General features: G+C 45.4%; 1 protein-coding gene across 3 annotated transcripts in view; it reads right to left on the bottom strand.

The window, feature by feature from the left end:
• The window catches only part of HS6ST2 (heparan sulfate 6-O-sulfotransferase 2), a 353137-nt gene extending 338967 nt beyond the window's left edge, over positions 1-14170 (bottom strand). For all 3 annotated transcript variants that reach the window (XM_033201324.1, XM_033201325.1, XM_033201323.1), the window contains exons 1-2: positions 13434-14170; positions 12072-12590 (exon numbers count right to left, since the gene is read on the bottom strand). In XM_033201324.1, coding sequence (XP_033057215.1) covers positions 12072-12590; positions 13434-13861 — 947 coding nt within the window. In that variant the 5' untranslated portion in view covers positions 13862-14170. The remainder of the gene's footprint in view (positions 1-12071; positions 12591-13433) is intronic.
• Positions 14171-19947: the final 5777 nt, after the last annotated feature.

Consider the following 19947-nt stretch of genomic DNA (forward strand, 5'->3'; position numbering starts at 1 on the left):
CAAATCAATAAACGTAATCCATCATATAAACAGAACCAAAGACAAAAACCACATGATTATCTCAGTAGATGCAGAAAAGGCCTTCAACAAAATTCAACAGCCCTTCATGCTAAAAACTCTCAATAAACTAGGTATTGATGGAACGTATCTCAAAATAATAAGAGCTATTTATGACAAACCCACAGCCAATATCATACTGAATGAGCAAAACCTGGAAGCATTCCCTTTGAAAACTGGCACAAGACAGGGATGCCCTCTCTCATCACTCCTATTCAACATAGTGTTAAAAGTTCTGGCCACGGCAATCAGGCAGGGGAAAGAAATAAAGGGTATTCAATTAGGAAAAGAGGAAATCAAATTGTCCCTGTTTGCAGATGACATGATTGCATATTTAGAAAACCCCATTGTCTCAGCCCAAAATCTCCTTAAGCTGATAAGCAACTTCAGCAAAGTCTCAGGATACAAAATCAATGTGCAAAAATCACAAGCATTCCTATACACCATTAACAGACAAACACAGAGCCAAATCATGAATGAACTCCCATTCACAATTGCTTCAAAGAGAATAAAATACCTAGGAATCCAACTTACAAGGGTTGTGAAGGACCTTTTCAAGGAGAACTACAAACCACTGCTCAACGAAATAAAAGAGGACACAAACAAATGGAAGAACATTGCTCATGGATAGGAAGAATCAATATCGTGAAAATGGCCATACTGCCTATGGTAATTTATAGATTCAATGCCATCCCCATCAAGCTACCAATAACTTTCTTCACAGAATTGGAAAAAACTACTTTAAAGTTCATGTGGAACCAAAAAAGAGCCCGCATTGCCAAGTCAATCCTAAGCCAAAAGAACAAAGCTGGCAGCATCACGCTACCTGACTTCAAACTATACTACAAGGCTACAGTAACCAAAACAGCATGGTACTGGTACCAAAACAGAGATATAGACCAATGGAACAGAACAGAGTCCTCAGAAATAATACCACACATCTACAGCCATCTGATCTTTGACAAACCTGACAAAAACAAGAAATGGGGAAAGGATTCTCTGTTTAACAAATGGTGCTGGGAAAACTGGCTAACCATATGTAGAAAGCTGAAACTGGATCCCTTCCCCACACCTTATACAAAAGTTAATTCAAGATGGATTAAAGACTTAAATGTTAGACCTAAAACCATCAAAACCCTAGAAGAAAACCTAGGTAATACCATTCAGGACATAGGCATGGGCAAGGACTTCATGACTAAAACACCAAAAGCAATGGCAACAAAAGCCAAAATGGACAAATGGGATCTAATTAAACCAAAGAGCTTCTGCACAGCAAAAGAAACTACCATCAGAGTGAATAGGCAACCTACAGAATGGGAGAAAATTTTTGCAATCTACCCATCTGACAAAGGGCTAATATCCAGAATCTACAAAGAGCTCAAACAAATTTACAAGAAAAAAGTCAAACAACCCCATCAAAAAGTGGGCAAAGGATATGAATAGACACTTCTCAAAAGAAGACATTTATGCAGCCAACAGACACATGAAAAAATGCCATCCCATTATTGGGTATACACCCAAAGGATTATGAATGATGCTGCTCTAAAGACACACGCACACTTATGTTTATTGCAGCACTATTCACAATAGCAAAGACTTGGAAGTATCCCACATGTCCATCATTGATAGACTGGATTAAGAAAATGTGGCACATATATACCATGGAATACTATGCAGCCATAAAAAGGATGAGTTCATGTCATTTGTAGGGACATGGATGCAGCTGGAAACCAACATTCTGAACAAACTATTGCAAGGACAGAAACCCAAACACCACATGTTCTCACTCATAGGTGGGAATTGAACAATGAGAACACTTGGACACAGGGTGGGGAACATCACACACCAGGGCCTGTCGTGGGGTGAGGGGAGAGGAGAGGGATAGCATTAGGAGATATACCTAATGTAAATGACGAGTTGATGGGTGCAGCACACCAACATGGTACATGTATACATATGTAATAAATCTGCATGTTGTGCACATGTACCCTAGAACTTAAAGTATATATATAAAAAAGTCTACCTCAGAGGGTTGTTGTGAGAATTAAATGATAAAATACATAATATGCTCCTTGCACAGGACCTGGCTCAGTAGGCACCCCAAAATAGTAATAGATCTTCATGGAAAATCACGCCAAGTTACCTGGGTCAAACTACCTAAGTCTTGGAGTTCTTCACTTTTGTATGTCAATTAAGAAACGTTACGTGGTCAGTGGAGGAATCATAATACTTACGAATATAGCAAACTACTAACGTTCCTTCACATGCACTCAGGTATAACACAACACCCAATGTTTAAGCACTGCATATGATCAGATAGTGTGGTCTACAAGATAATTCATTCAGTGAAGTTTTCATGACTAATTTTAGGGCTCAGTATATGGTCAAAAGTGTTCCATATGCACTTAAGAAGAGTGTGTATTCTTCCAATTGGGTGCAAATTATATATATGTGGGCATGTGTGTGTGTGTGTGTGTACGTGTGTATTTTAGATGTATGTGTGTGTATATATATACCCATTATATTGAGCTTGTTAATCATGTTGTTCAAATCCTCTGTATCCTTATCCATTTTTTGTTCATTTTACCTATCAATTTCTGAAAAATAAATCAGATTTTATAATTTCTGCTTTTAGCTCTGCCAACTTTTGCTTTATACGTTTCAAACTTATGGTATTAAGCATATACAAGTTTAGAATTGTTACCTGAAAAAAAAAACTGAACTGTTAATCATTACACAGTGATCCTGTTTATCCCCAATAATGGTTCTGCCTTAAAGTCTGTTTTGTCTGATATCAACATAGCCACATCAGTTTACTTCTGGCTAGTGTTTGCATAGTGTACCTACTCCAATCCTTTTTGTGTGCTTTATGTTCTTATGTTTTACTTTTGTCTCTTATACACAGCATATAGCTGGATTTTTATTTTCATCCATTGTGATAATCTAGGTCTTCACTGGTGAGTTTAGTCAACTCCTATTTATTGTACTCCTATTTATTGTAATAACTGAAGAGTTGGCTGCCATGATCAAAGAGCCCTTTTAAAAATTTCTGGGTTGTATGATGTAACTTGGTCACCCTAGTCAATTTCTAAATACTCTTTGCTTGTATTGACTCTCCTGCAGTAAGTTAGCAAAAACCCAAGGATCTTTATGAGTAAATTGAAGCTAATACTATACTGAAGATTTGTAGTTATTAGTACTGTTATGGGAGAAAGTCAATTAATGCAAGGAATGGTGCACACAGGCCTAATCCATTTGCTGTAAATCAATACATTGCACATTTCAATTGCTCTGTATTCGTAGAGAATAGTGCATGGAACCGATTCATTAGAACTAAACTCTTCACAAGAAACAGACCAATTCTCTCAGACTCACTAGGGCATCTCCGCTAGTAAAATTTAAAAAGCAATCAAACTGAATAAGAAGTACTCTTTGCAGACACTTACATTGGGGAAGAACATGATTCTTGACAATTCAGAGTAGATGAAGTGCAAATTATTCTCTTATAATATAACTCAGAATTGAAGCTTAAATTGTGACTGAAAAAGAGCCCACAGTTTAATCAGAAAAATACATTTATTGATAATTCCCATGAGCTCCTATTTGATACATTTATATCATAGGATAACAAGTTCAAAACTATTGCCAAGTTATAAATATGGAATTTATGCACAATTTGCATGTATTAAATTTTATTTTGAATCTGCATGTGTGCCTATATTTGAATATTTATAATATTCCAGAAAAAGCACAGTGGAATGTGCAAGACAGATTATTTAGTGTAATGCTCTGAAATGTGTCAACGTCTTCAACACAGTTTTTAGAGGCAAAATGGCAGAAATAACAAATGGGATGCAATAAGACCAACTGAATAATCTGCAAAGTTCAATACCTAGTAAAATGAGAAAAGCTCTTTTGCCAACAAATATTTTACTAAAGTTTAGACAAGTATTTATGTAAGCTTACAAGGACACTGTTTTAGAGGACATATATCATTAAGTGAATTATTCATTATCCTTTAATGGAAAAGGGGAAATTCCCATCCATACATTTCTTTTTAAACTCGGTGACTAAATACCTCATTTCGTGTGTCACGGAACGTCAATATTAGCTTTTCAACTGTGAAGCACGTTCTTTACACTGTCAAAACAACTTGTACCTATGGTGTAGTTTCAGCGGAGTTTCAACAATAAGATTATGCACCTCACTATATGTGTATAGAGTGGTCCTTCAGATACTGGAATAGTTGGACAATGACATTTCTAATCAACTGTATTTATGGTTAACTGGGGGTAATACTCTTAGGCAGTGAAACTTCTCTAGTAGGGGGCTGCTTAGTAAAGTGAACTCTCCTTTTCTGCTGGACGAGAGTAACACATACACTAACTGATCTAAGCTCTCAGTTATGGATGTTTAGAACTATAGCCCTTTACCAACCCCAAGATTTTAACTCTTCCAGCCAGGCCATCAGCCCTGGTGTTAACTCACTAAGAAAGAAGCTCATGGAGATCAAAGTCCAGACTATCTCGGATGGCTCTGGCTGAGCAGAATAAGCCTTACATTTCCAACTGTACCACTATTAACTTTGTGTTCCATATAATTTATAAATTAAAATTTATAGTTAATAAATGAGGAAGAAACAATAGCAATTCACTCAAGTAGCTCTATACCGTACTGGCATAAAAAGATTTCCACGCATTGTGTGGGAATATGATAACAGCCAGTTATCAAAAATCAGCAGGCAATGTCTGACTCATCACCTCTGCCTTTCAGTTTGAGGGTTTATTTGGGCTGAGGCTACTCTTCTCATTAAGGACTCCCAGGATATCAGACGCTAATGAAATAGCCAGCCAGGAACCAAAAAAGTAGACCTGTGTGTAATCAATCACAGCTTAGTAAAACATTATTTTAAAAATTGTTAACGCTTATTGTTATTATATAAATAATGTAGACTAATTCAAAACCTTCAGAAAAGCAGAATAAGAAAACAAATCATTAATAGATCTATTAATATTCTAGTATTTTTTTCTTCCAGTCTCTGTCTTTTATGCTTAGATTGGGAGGGGTAGGAGATGATTTCTCTCGCTCTCTTTTTTTCTTTAACATAATTGTAGTCATACTGGGTCCATAATTTTCTGTCTCTTTTTCTCTTAGCATTAAATCACTAGCAATTTTCCATGCTCTATCAAAGCACATTTAAGTGGTTTTGTAATAATCCTTCAAGTGGATGTACTGAGATTTCTTGAACCATTCTTCTCCACGTAGATGTTCAGATTGTTTCCAATTTGTTGCACTTATAATAACTCCAGTTAGCCTCCTAGTATATGTTCTTATGGCATCCTGTACTTCCCCCCCATGGCACTTCATACAATTTTAAGTAATTGATAATTTGTTTTCTGTCTATCTTTCCCATTCCTATGAAGGCAGGGATCACATCTACCTGGTTCTTCCCCGTAACCTCAGCACATAGCACAGGGATAGCAGATACTCAATAAATATTTGTTGAATAAATGAATAAATGAGTGAATGAATGAAAGCATGTATAAAAGTATATTTTTCTGCAAAATCCCAGAAAAGAAATTATGGGTCATAGAAATAAATATTTTTATATTCTGTGTTTATACTATTTATTTCCAAAAAGATCATTCAAGTTACATTCCCATCAACAATGTATGAGATTTTTTGATATTTACCATGCCCTTGTCAGCACTGTCTACTTTTTTGTTTGGTGGTGATATATGTTGGGTTTTGCTTTGTTTGTTTGTTTGTTTTAATAAGGGTTAGACAAGCAAAAAAAGTATTCTATGTTTAAATGTGCATTTCTTTAGTACCAGTGAAATAAAACAGTTTTTCCATATCTGCAAACTAGCTGGGGGTCCTATGTTGTATACTGTCTGGTCATGTCCTTTGATTCCCTAATCAATTCATAAGAGTTTTTTGTAGAGTAAAGATTTCACCTTTGTGTCCGTTGTAATTGTGCACATTTTTACGAGTTTGAAACCTTTTCATTTTGGCTTTTTTTGACAGATAACCGTATTTTATTTTTATGTAATCGTAACTACTGATCTTTTTTCCTTTATTCAAACATCCTTTTCCTTGGCTAAGAGTCCCGTATGTGAATTGCAGCTATCATTTAAATAACAATGCCAATTGTGAATTCAGATTAACTGGGTTCACAGATTCCCACATAAAATGTACGACTGAGCCCAAACCTGCCCCAGAGCCCCAGTTGTCACCTCCTTATAAGGCCTGTCCACTAGAAATATAGGCAACAGGAATCAGTCGTGACTCCTTAGTACCCTCCAGCCCAAACTAGATCCCCTTCTCAATCTCTCTGTTTTGATGGCAGGTACCACCTACATTCCAGACTACATATCAGGGAGATAGCTTTACCTAGACTTCGACCTTTATTTACTTTCATGGTTTTTTTTTTTTTTTGCACTCTTTCCACCCAAGAGCTTCTCATACTTACTAGGGTTGCTCATTGCCATTCAAGTCCCCCACAGTGGAGCCTAACCCCATCTACTTCCCTAACCATTATTTCTCCAAACATGAACCTTTTGGGTCTGGCCAGACCTGCCTAGGTGAGGTTGCTGGACCTCAAAAGGTCATGAGGACTCCATGTCCACCCACAATGCCTCCTTTCTAATTAATACAACTCTCCTACTCCCAGAGGCCTTCTCAAAAGGATGTCTACTTTTTCTGACCTGTTCCTCATACTTTAGAAAGGAAAGGGCCCTGGAAATCATCTCTTTTAAATTTCCCATTTTATAGATAAGACACTAAGACCAAGGGAGGGGAAAGAGCTTGTCCAAAATCTAAACTTCCTCTCCCAGCACCTGTCTACACTACACAGTCCAGCACTTCATATGCCAATCTTTATGGACTTGAGGCTGAAGATGGTTATCTTGGCTTTTTTGGTTTCATCTTGGCTCTAATCTCCCCTAGCTGCTAGCACCATGCCAGAGACACGATAGTTACTCCATCTGCTTTGCCGATTAGACCCAAACTACAACATAACAGATGGACTTTTCTCTATTTTTTGTATATTCTGGTAAATGTATGACATTTTAAAGACATTACTGATTTTCAAATTGTTTTCAAACAAAATCCATTTTTAATTAAATATCTAAAGTACCAAATTATTCTGTTCTACCATAAGCTCTGTGAGACAGAGAATGATGTCTCGTCCCTGGAATATAATGAACAGTTTCACAAAATCTTGTTTAATGAATGACAGAAAAAAAGGGATGGCTATTCTTTTAATGTCATTTCATACTACCTCAGTTGATGACTGATATCCATAAAAGACAAGCTCTAGCATTTTAATTGCCACATAGCACAGATCTAAAATTATTATTAAGTGATATTAATTCTGAATAGCCTTTTGTACTACCTGAGAACTTACAGCTTTGTCAGGACTCCAACACCATGTTTGACATCCATGCAAAGATGCTAATTAATACTACCAGCATTCTACAGATATTGTAATGGTAGATTCGCTCCCTCTTCTATGAAATAGGTAAGATGGTACCACAGCTCTCAAAGACAGCTGAGGAAATGTATCCCCAGCTAAGTAAAGCTGACAGCCCAACAGCTTAGAGCCTGATGAACCACACAACCAGTACTGACTACTGGCTGTAACAGTCCATTCTGCTTAATGCCTCAGCCTATACCACAAGCCTGTTGTGTCATTTTGCCTCACTGCAAAATCAAGGAAGAGAAAGAGGGAAAGCGTGGGCTTGTGAGGCATGATCAGGTAGACACACTCTATAGTTACAGCTCTTTCAAAATAGAGCCACCTTTTAAAAACAAATGGAAAGAGAAAGCTTTTCCCACAATTAAAAAAAAAAATAGAATGACCGAAAAAAGCTTTTCTCCATCTAAACAAACACTGTTTAGTCCTTTCCCATCAATGATATCCTGCTGGATTGAAGATGATAATTAATTACCCTTCCAGATGCCTCAGCCTACTCCCATCCTGCTCAGCTTTGCAGGGATTCCCAACATGGCGATGAAAGTCCCCTCTGCAATCTAGCCACAAGACCTACCCCTGGTGAATAAAACACCTCGGGGATGTAGAAATCTGCTCTTCTCCCAACGGGTGTGGTAATCCTGGCTCAATCACTCATCCAAACTGAAAATTATTTTAGAGATGCTAAAAGTCTAGGGTACAACGTGAATATGATTAGATTCTTTGACTTGTATAGCCATGGACCCTGACCTCTCAACCCCATTCTGTGCATGCTGGCCAGCATGATACCTAGTGATGAAGAAGGGGGCTAGTGCTATTTCTTTGAGCCCAGTTCTGAATTCCCCCTACAGAACAAATGGCACACTAGAGTTGGCTACAAACAGGAAATTTGACCTGAGAAAAGCCTGCAGAATTTGGGACTTTTAACAGCTTGTGAGCAACAATGTTTGGATACACTTTCAAAAATGGTCTCAGAAATTCTAAAATGAGCAAGACCCTTCTTTGACTGCAAACAACATACTGGCAGATGGATGATATCCAATTTCTGATTTTTTAAAAGAAATATTATTCTTAATAAACAGCTTGAGCTTTTCACCAGCCAAGCACTCTCTCTCTCTCTCTTTGTCCTCTCCAGGCAACGTGATCACAGTCGTTTCTATTCAGCAGTTATATATCACCCAAGCACTTAACCATCCGCGGAGGCACAGAAGCATCCCAAAGGTAGCACTGGAAGCAGGATTCAGAGTCTTGGCTTGCAGCCACAATAGCCTCTGATACCCCCCGGTAATGTGGATGAATGGCTGTGAGTCAGTAGGTGGTTCCTGTCGCAGCTGAAGACTCCTACTGCAGCTCATCCAACCAGGCCTCAGCCCGCTCCCATCCTGCTCAGCTTTGCAGGGATTCCCAACATGGCAATGAAAGACCCTTCTGCAATCTAGCCACAAGACCTACCCCCAGTGAATAGAAAGCCTTAGGGATGTAGAAATCGTTCTTCTTGCAAGGGGTGTGGTAACCCTGGCCCAAAAACTCATCCAAACTCACATGTTGTAAAATGACTGACAATGATAATGATGTAGGTGATAACAACAGCCAACATGTATTGACTGTTCATTCACTTTGTGGGAATGACTAACATGAAAGACCTTACTGTGTTTTTGCAAAAAACCCTTGTTCATCAAGGTGCAGTCAACAGAGCAAGGGTTGTGGAGTCAGACAGAACTGCAGTCAGATAGATGCCTGCTGTGCCGCGAAAAAAACTCAGTGACCGGGGTAAGCCCTTTAGCCTTTTTGGGCTTCATTCTCATCTGGTAAATAGGGATACTTTTGTCCACTCTGGCCTCTTGCTGAAGATTGTGTAAGTTTACAGAGGAATACCAGAGATAAGGGATATGAATGCTTATCACAAACTGGAGTGCACTCTCCACACAGGATCTGGTCAAGGGTCACATGGCCGGTTAGTGGCTGGCCTAGAACTAAGGCCCAGCTGTCTGAACTCCCAGGCCAGAAAGGTGGAACTGTTGCTCCCCTCAGTTGGGAGGAGCACAGAGACCACCAGCTGTCATGGAGAGGCTGTTTGACACAGGAACACCCAAAAGCTGACTCTCCCATTTCCAGACACCAGTTTCTTACCCCCACATTTCACCACTGGTGGAGCTGCCTTTACCTCTAAATTTTCTCCTAGCACAGACACATACAACAGTCATACGCACACACTCTCTCATTCTCATACACACATGCACACCTTAGTTCTTACAGATTATCAGAACTCACAGAACTGGTCCTGCAACCCCTAGGGATCTGTCAACATCCAGGGAAATTCTGGAACCCCTAGGCTATCCCTGTTCTTCAAGGTGAATATTTCCGGAGGTGGGCAGGAATGAATGAAATAAAAAGGTACCCTTGAGGTAGCAATGCATTTCTCTAGCAAATTTTATTTCATTTTTGCAAATACTGTAAAATCCAGTAACTGTGACTTTTTAGAACGTGGTTTTTCTTTGATTAGACTAGATGGCACTGTGGCATCACCCTTTTAATAACCAAGAAAATCCTATGTCATTTCAAATAATTTTGCTTCAATTTGGGACAATCCAAGAGGCTTTGAGGGGTCCTGATTATCTTCTGGAGAATTCGGGAAGGAATCTGCCAGAGGACAGTAGCCACCAAACAGATAATCTAGGCCACATTAGTAATGTGTGTTTATAGACAACATACCCTGACCTACATGTTCAAAAGGATCAGTAAAGGCGCATGTGTCCCATGGAACTCCAGACAAGGCCGAGGCTTTCATGGTGACCACGACCTTGTTTTCACTTCTGTGCTATAGTCATGGCTGTGGAATTCTACTTTTGCCCAGAAGAGTTTTTAAAATATTACCACCTCTCACTACACCTACAAGGTCTGTCAGTATGACAAATTCTTTTCAATATTGCCAAATTGTTTGGGAACTTCTTAAACACCAGAATATTGTTGTGACAATGACTTAGACAATTGTACCAATGGATTGAGGTCCTGGGGCTAAGGTTTTCTTGAGGTGAAGAAAAAAATCTGTTAGTATTGTAAAGGAAATACAAGTTTGACAGATTCTGCCACAATTCCAGCATTTGAGAAAGGATACTATAAACTGAGAGAAGAGAGAGTGAAGAGGAGAGGCAGGGGGTGATGTTCCCCCTAAATCTCAATGGTAATCTGAAAGTCAAGGCTCTAGGGCTCTATTTGCTGCAGTGGACAGAAAAATCCACACTGGTTGTTGCATTCTGACAGTCAACTGCAAAGGGTAACAAGTGCACCCGGGGGGATGGGGGTGGGGCACAGACATGTCCTTGCCGGCCCAGTGACCCTATCCAGAGGCCTCCAGGCCATGAAACTCACCCTGTGCACTTCCTAGACTCCCTCCTTCAGCCTAGATTTGTTTTAAGGAGACTTGCGAAACAGTAGCCCTGGCTGGACCAACTGCACCCCATAGCACTCACTTCCCCCACTCCACCATCACCCACTTTACAGTACTCCATGACCTCCAGCAACTGGACATCGCGTCTGAAGGAAGGAAAATACCCTTGCTTCTGGCTACAGATTATTAATAAGTCAGTTTTTACCGCATCAGCCCAGGCTCACAGAAAATGGGCTGGCAGCGCCCCATGCCGGGGCTCGGGCTCGGGCTTTTTAAATATTTTTTGTAAGTCAGGAGAGGCTCCTGGTGGCTGAACCCCACATGGGGTCCAGGGCACCATCCCAACCCGCCCTTCGATCGGCGGGGTGACCCCGGCACTCCTAAAGAGCCACGGATGCCTCTCATGCAGCCAATAGTGAGAGGCAAGCCTGGGAACCATGAGCTCTCCTTGGGTGTCAGAAAATAGCGACAGTGGGACACCCAGTAGCCCGGGGAGAGCAGAGCTAGAGCGGGGAAGGAGGGAGGTGATAAAAGTCTGGCAAGAAGAGAGAAACAGAAAGGGTAAGAGAGCAAAAGAAGAAAAGTGAAAGAGGGGAATGGAAAGAAGGAAACAGCGAGCAAACAGGAGCAGACAAGATCTGGGGCACAAGAGAGAAAGAGGGAGAACAAGGCAAATAGACGAATCGAGAAAAAAGGGGGAGGGAAGAATGCGGGCGCCGAAAGGAGGAAGAGAGCGCTAAAAGGAGACTTCGGAACCCGGGTGCAGAGTAGAGGAAAGGAGGTATCCAGAGACGCTGCACCGACAGCGCGGCTCTTTAGGGCTCTCCAGTGCGGAGACTGAGTGAGATGCCCCGTCCCAGCGGCCAGTGAGGCGCTTGTTCCGGGCCTCTTGGCTGCCTCCCCCCTCGCGCTCTCCCAACCATCACGCAGGCCACCCTGCGGACAGACAGACGGTCAGTCCGGGGCCGGAGCGGAAAGCCTTTCTGAGGCCACCACAGCGCCGCGAACGTGTGCTACTGGGCGCCCAGCACCTGCCCAGTCGGGATGCAAACGCCCGGGCGCCAGGGTGCCTGCTAGGTCCCCGGCATGGGGCAGCCGCGCCTCCCAGTCCTCCTAGGCCCGAGTCCCGCTCGACTACGGGAGCGCACTCACCTGGATGGTCTCAGCCTGGCGTCGCGCTTGCCGTCCACCACGGAAGGCACACAGCTGGTGAGCTCAGTCCAGTCGGCGTGCAACCCGCAGCTCCAGCCCGTGGAGAACCTGGAGAAGAGCCAGGTCTCCCGCTTACCCGGTCGGTGGCAAGTGCATTTCTTCTGACCCACGCGGCACTCGCACGGCTGCTCCAGCTGGATGTTGCGCACCAAGTGGCGGCCGAAAGTGGTGCCCCCGGTCTTCTGGATGTGCAGGAACACGATCAGGTCATCGCCTTTGATGTCGAAGTCTACCTTGCGCAGGAGGTCGCCGCGGGTGAAATTGTAGCGGGGCACGAACCTGGCGGAGCTCTCATCCTCCGAGCGGTACGGGTCCGGCACCGGGGAGCTGAACGCCTGCAGGCGGAGGAGCTGGCATTCTGTGCCGGGGCACACGTATTGGAGGACGATCACGGCAAATAGGAAGAGCATCACCAAAGCTAGCAGCAGCTTGTTGGATTTCTCATCCATGTTCCCGACGCTGGGGGAAACCCAAGCTCGTTACGTCAATCCCGCAGCTCAGCCCGCGCTCCCCGTGCCCCCGCACCGCCCCCTCCCCCTGGAGCCGCCGCTGCGCCCCTCTCCCCCTCCCCTCCGCACCGAGTACTCCACAGCGGCGGCGGCGGCGGCGGCTCCCTTCCCCGCTTCCTTCCTTCCCGGCAGGCTCAGCGCTGTGGCTTCTGCGGCACACACACACCCCCACCCCGACTCCTTCCCGCGGGCCGCTCGCCCCCTCCCCCCGCCGGAGCTCTTCGGAGCTCCTCAGAGCCCGTCCGCGGGGTTTCGTCCCAGTGGGACCCCTCCGGGCCCAGTCGCCCCACTCCTCCCTCAACTCACGCCCCCAGTCCGGGCCCCCGTGTGTCTCGCTCCACTCTCGGTGGCTCCCATCCCCACCCCGCTTCGCCCGCCGGACTCTCCGGGCTCTCCGGCCCCCATCCCTTTTGGAGCGCATACCTCTATCCGGGTTTCTCCCCACAAGCCCCGAAGCCCTCCTTTCGCCCGCGCCCGCGCCCGCTTGCCCACCCGGGAGGCGGCCTCGAGGGAGCTCGGAGCCGGGCGCTCAGAGTTCCCCTGGAGGAAGGAGCCCGCCCGCAGCCCGACTTGCTAGCGGAGACGCTGCGCTGCCGGTGCCAGTGGAACAGTGGCGACGGAGCCGCGGCGTGGCCAAATGCGCGCCGCGCCCCTCCGGAGACCCCAGCCTGGCCACCAATGGCCAGCTGGAACTTTGCGCCCTTCTCTACCTCCCGCGGCTGCCTTCCCTCCCCGTGCAGCACCTTCGCACCCTGCCCTGGGAGCGCGAACCCCGCTTTCACCTAGAACGTACCTGGCCAGGGGGCCGAAAATCTTGGAGAAGATCGCACCGAGCACGTGCTTCAGCGAGTGGCCCAGGGCGGCCAGGCCCCGAGTGAGCAGGACCCGGCAGAGGGAGCCCAGGTCCCAGCGTCGCCTGAGGACGTGCATCCGCCTGCGGCGGCCCCGGGACAGCAGCGCGAAAAGCGGGGCGCACGCGGCTCCCGCCAGGGAAGAAGACGCCTTTCGGGGCTTGTCCAGGAGCGGCCGGGAGTGGAATCCGTGAGACACACCCCTAGGAGGGCCCGCGCGAACTGAGGCGGCGACCGACCCTGGCCGGCTCGCTGCCAATTCGGCCTCTACTCTGGAATGCTGGCGGGGACAGGTGGTGCGGGCGGGCGCTCCTCGCTCCGGTTGCGGCGGCGGCTCGAACGCCCGGACTGCACACGCAGGCAGTGCCATTCCCCCTTCAGGCAACTCAGGGTACTAAGGATCACGAGCGAGCTTGAATTTATATAATAATGCCTCACGCCTAAGAGCTCGAGCCACTTCACAAGCAGAGAACCTGGGTTTTCTCTTTTCTTGGAGTACGGAGGTCACTCCGCTTAGCGCATCACTCCACTTTGGCTCGTAATTTCAACCTCTCCTAAAATAGCAAAGGCGCAAATTGGAGCTTTTCCGTCTCTCTTTGCCAATTTCCATTCTCCAGCGGAAGCGGGGGCATTTTCTGAAAAGGTAAGTCAGCATGATAAAAAAACAGCATGACCAAAAAGCATTACAGAATGAGAATCTGACCTTTTTTAGAGCACAGACTGTCTTCTTGCTGAATCCTGTGTACCAAACCCTGTGCCTGCAGGAGGGCTTGACTCACAAAAGATTTGTTGAATGAATGGATACATAACTAAAAACTCAGAGTGAGACCATCTAATCCAAGGTAATGTGTCACATGAGGAAACTGAGGCCCAGAGAGGGGTAGGGACGTGCCCAAGGTCACACAGCAGAGCCCCAGGGTTTGAACCCAAGAAACCCGGCACCATCCACCTATTTCCTGATACTAACACCACCTTCTCTAATAAATAGGCACGGATCTTCCTCAAGCTCCAGTGTCCGAAAGGCTCTTTTCTGTTGCAGGACCAGGGATGCAGGGATTAACAGGGAAAGAATGGATGTTCCTTCAGGAAAAGGACCCTGGGAACTCAGGACTCAGTCTGTCCCCATCTGATTGATCAAAGAGGCTTGCTGTACATCAGGACACTGGTGTTTCCGTGACTGAGTGTGCAACTCCCTCCAGTCCCATTGCTGCAGAAGGGGCACCGGTTGGCAGCAGTGTTTCTGAGCAGTGCTGTTGGCACTGGGGCCACTGAGTGAGAGGATGCGGACCACAAGCTGAGTCCTGGGGTGGGGGCATGTCCCTCCTGGAGACAGGCTCTCTCAGTATCTCCCTCGCTGAGCTCTGCTCCATCCCTTTCCTGTTCTATCTATGCCATGAAGCGGCAAGCCTAAGAATAGTCTAGAAGTCCTGGGAAATCTGTCACTTCCTTGCTGGGCAACCCTGGAATAATCACTTGCCCCTCCTGAGCCTCAGTTTTCTTGTCTGTAAGATAGGGCCAATTATGTCCTCTGTTTTGACCAACTGAGTCACCGTGGGGATGAAATGTAGAAACCTTTAGGCCACTCCAAATGTGAGTCTGTGTTTACCTGTTGCTCTAAGCTCAATGTGCCAACTGCGTCACAGGCCAAATAAGAAACAGGCCCTTCTCAGGCAATTTTGCAGCTGTGCACCCTGTCCTTACCACCCCCTAGAATTCCCAGCCCTGGCTAGACTTCTACGTGCCCCAAACATACTGGGGACAGTGAGGGACCCTTGTCCAGCTGCAGACATAAAGGATAGTGGATTTTTTGGAATCTTGAATTTCTAGCCCTTCAGCCATCTCCTGTCCTGAGGCTCCAGGAACACTCTGAAAACCCAATGAACTTGTACGAAGAAGCCAGATGCAGTAATTTACAAGGTAGACCTCAACTTCCCCAAGAGCTCCTCTGGTGCCCAGGCTGGTAGGCCTGGGCCTGCTCCCCCTGAGGGCAGCTTAGGGTGTGAGCCAGGGTAGAGGGAAGCTATGGAGGTGGCCCCGCAGCTCAGCTTGTCAGCTGCCCCTGCCTTCTGCTTGGCCACTCACTGCGGTCAGCCTCTTTAGCCTACCCAATAGGTGGCTCTCCTCATGCTGCTGCATAAAGATTCCCTGCCATTACACCACCTTTGTATGTAATGGCATTCACTGGGTCCCTAGGAAAATATTTCTGAAACAGGTGGGTCACAGATTCAAGCCCTCAGCAGCTAAACTATGGAGTTTCTACTGTAAGAGGGATTAGTGGCATTGGAACACAAGAAAGTGCCTTGGTTGGAGGGAAGCGGGAGGTGGTAAACAGTACGGGGAAAAGTCAGGTTTTACTCATTTGAGTTGTGATAAGGAACGTGTCCACACACATGCACACACACTCACAGTCCAACCTTCAGAGAAAGGGCCAGTGAGGTTGGTAGTTGCAGAGCAAGAGGGACACGGTGGGGCTGTAAAGTTCAGTTTCTGAGATATAATCTGTCTCTGGGATTTTTGCATTTAGAAGCCCTTCCTCCGCCCGCTCATGCTGTGAGGAACAAAGAAATGAATCTCTCATACAGGAATTCATATATCAGGGCTCCTGGAAGTATAAGAAAACAGTCTTTGTGGGGAGCAGGAGTCCCACAAAACTCAGAAGATCCCTCCAGGATTTAAGAGGCTTTTTTTCTGAGAAGCAGGGAATTTTTCCTACGTGTTTCCCAAGAGCCATGTTCTCCTGAGGCCAGGGCTGGGCCTTGGCTGAGTGTTGAAGAGGCTTCTTGTAATCTCGGCTGGTCTCTGCTCCCCGAGCTGGTTCCTCTCAGGCAGTGAATGACAAAGGCTCAAATGCTCTAGATTTTGGCCTTTTGGGGAGAGACTGGGGGTGGGAGGCAAAAAAAAAAAAAAAAAAGGAAGAGAACTGACCGAACTGTCAAGACTTTGGTTTTCCATCTCCTTATTTCTAACACCACTGGAGTTGCTGTGTATACATATATTTGGGATTCAGTACCTGGAAGGCGAGGAGAACTCTGTCATCTGAGCAGGGCTTCTGGTTGTCTCTATGGTGTGGTATGATTTTCATTATTTTCCCAGAACCGTCCTTCTGTGGTTTCCAATGAAAAGGTTGATGATTCTGGGAGCATAAAGGTCAGCCTGGCTTGCATACTAAGCAGCACGAGGCCAGACATGCATTTGGTTCCTGTAATCTGAGACAACAGTGGGAGGTAGTTGCAAGAGCACTGGCCTGGGAGTCCAGAGACCTGGGCTCATGTCTTGCCTCTGACACTAATGAGACCCTTTATATTATGACCCTGAGGAAGCCACTTGCTCACTTTTGGGCTCGCCTTCCCTATCTGAGAGACAACAAGGTTGACTTTGTGATTCAAGGGGCACTTTCCTGTTCTGACATTCCTTGTCACGTGTTTACCTTTACTGTCTTCCTCAAAGGCTGAAGGACTGCCAAAGACTCAGGGCCTTAGCCCGGGGGAATGACTTAGACCTGGTCCTACATGCATTCTATGACGTTTGCATCACTGGATCCCACCAGGCCAGCAGCAGCTGCAATTGTTTTGGGCCCATATTACAAGGGTGACAGCAGGGTACCCTGTTCAAATTAGAGCAGAAATAGTGAAAACTTCATATTAAAGTAAGCATGACAATCTTTCTAGAGAGCACAGATGATGCCTTCCCCTCATCCTGAGCATTCTCTTCCACCCTGGTTTTCTAGCTGTCTCTCATTTTGTGAAAACGTTCATACTCTCAATAATAGGCAATTCTGTCACAAAGATCAAAGGCATGCAAACTACTGAGTTGATTGGTTTCTGTTCTTATGTGTCTCTCCAAACGGAATGAATAGCAGTACTTAATGAAAACACTGTCCTGCAATTCAGGCTTTAATATTATAAACAGGCTGGGTGTGTTATATGCGTCACTCAATAGTCATTTATTTTCCCCACAAAACACTGAGTTTTATTTTTCTAGCCTAACAAAACATGGGGCTCAAGGAGTTAAAAAAAAAAAAGGAGGTGCCAGGGTGCTGTGTATGCTAAATGAATATGTGCTAAGAAGGTAGGATAAGCACTGGAATGGGGTTCATAGTAGACCCAACCCTGTGAACAGGCAGCCGGATGACCGGCCCTCTCCTGATGAAGGATTCCCAGTATTTCACTAGCAGTGAAATTCCCTTTTTTTCAGATGGAGTCTCACTCTGTCACCCTGGCCAGAGTGCAGTGGTGTGTTCTCGGCTCACTGCAGCCTCCACCTCCCAGTTCAAGCGATTATCATGCCTCAACATCCCAAGTAGCTGGGATTACAGACATGCACCACCATCCCTGGCTACTTTTTGGATTTTTAGTAGAGACGGGGTTTGGCCATGTTGGCCAGGCTGGTGTCGAACTTGTGACTGCAGGTGATCCACCCGCATCAGCCTCCCAAAGTGCTGGAATTACAGGCATGGGCCACTGTGCCCAGCCGAAATTCCCACTTTTCACTGACAACAAATGGAAGAGTCAGTTCATGCAGGGCTTTTAAAGCTACAATAAGCCAAGGCCTCGCAACCATAGGCAGTGGGCCAGACTGCTCCTGGAACAGTCATCTCACTTCTTTGGGCCTCAGCTTCCACTCTTAGAAAATATCCTGGCCTGGGTATGGTGGCTCACACCTGTAGTTCCAACACTTTGGGAGGCCAAGGCAGGTGGATCACTGGAGCACAGAAGTTTGAGACCAGCCTGGGCAACATAGCAAAATCCCGTGTCTACAAAAAAAAATTATAAAAAATTAGCTGGGCATGGTGGCATGCACCTGTGGTCCCAAGCTACTTGGGAGGCTGAGATTGGAGGATCCGTTGAGCCGGAGAAATTGAGGGTGCAGTGAGCCATGACCATACTACTGCATTCCAGCCTGGGTGACAGCGTGAGACTCTGTCTCAAAAAAAGAAAAAAAAAAGAAGAAGAAGAAAGTAGCCTGACCAGGTACCTCCAAAAAGCTGATTTAGGGATATAGTAAAGAGGAATCCAATCTCAAACGAGTGCTTTTAAGGAGAAGAGAGCATAGGTTTGGAGAGCACATTGCCCTGTGGGATTTAATTAGGGCTCTTTGAGTTCATCAGAACCTCAATTTTCTCATCCATGAAAATGAGGTTAATGATGGCTACCTCAGTGGGCTGTCATGCGAGTTAACTAAAATAATCTACTGAGAACACTTAGTCTAGTCCTTGAAAAAGCAGACCTTCAGAAAATGCTTGTTTTTTTCCACCTCTTTTGACTCAATATCTTTGATTTGATATCTTTGTTGTGTCTTCACAGTAGCAACACACAGATACTTAATGACAGGCAACTGGCTATGGGCCTAATTTTGCCCTAGGCTGGCTTTGCCACATCCTAATTTTTTATCTGCAGTCTTTTCTTACCCTCCCTCCACGTCTCTCCAGTACTCTCCCAGCTCATGTCCCATGGAGGAGGAAAGCCTCTGATCCACTGTGTCACATTGAGGGATGGGACATACACACGTGTCCCCTTCCAAGATATATCAACAAGAAAAGAGTAGATGGCATTGCTTAACCTTAATGAATGGTCCTTCCCATGAGATACTAGGAAACACAAAAAATAGAGCAGTGGAGGAGATGCTTGGAGAGCTGAGGTAGAGAATGGAAGAGAGCTATAAGTAAATAAAGAGGAGAGCTTACAGGGCAAGTCCTACTTTAAACTCTTGACACTAATTTTAAGCTCCATTCGCTTCAAAAGTTAATGGTTGATCTGGCCGGAGGGGTTTCCATTTGAGCAGCTGGTCAAACCACAGCAGTTGGGATTAAAAAACAAGGTCAAGTTTGCATTCATCCTGCATGAGCCTTAGCTGACCAAGCCCCGTCGGCTGAGCCCTGGGCTGTCAGCACTAGTTCACAGTGGCAGAGTAGAAAAAGCACCAAGTGGGATGCCAAGAAAACAATGTTTGAGTCCCAGTTCTGCCTCTGGCTCATTGTGTGACCCTGGGTGAGTCACTTGACTCAAGTCACTTGACTCAACTAAATCTCTGGGACTTAGTTGCCGACTTCGGTAAAATGAGGGGCTGCATTAGATGACCAGGAAAACCCCTCCCAGCAGGAACCTTACGTGATCTGAGCTATGCTAGCTAATGAGAAGGCTGGGAGGGACACCACTCTCTTCTGGCTGTTGTGTCAGCAAAAGCACACTACCAAAGATGACCCTCTGTTAGTCGTTGAGTCACAAAAGCAGAAGAAGGACTTAAATGAAGAGCAAACTTTCTTAGATCACAGGGATAAGATAGAAAGTTGAAAATAAGCCTTCTGGGCCTCTACTGACTTGGATGGTAAAGTCAAGGCTGAAAGATTGGGAAAAAGTCATGTCAAGAACTTACCTCCATGGCCAGGCACAGTAGTTCACGCCTGTAATTCCAGCAATTTGGGAGGCCGAGGTGGATGGATTACCTGAGGTCAAGAGT

The sequence above is a fragment of the Trachypithecus francoisi genome, unplaced genomic scaffold (genome assembly GCF_009764315.1).
Source record: "Trachypithecus francoisi isolate TF-2019V2 unplaced genomic scaffold, Tfra_2.0 Lachesis_group6, whole genome shotgun sequence".
Lineage (NCBI taxonomy): Eukaryota > Metazoa > Chordata > Mammalia > Primates > Cercopithecidae > Trachypithecus > Trachypithecus francoisi.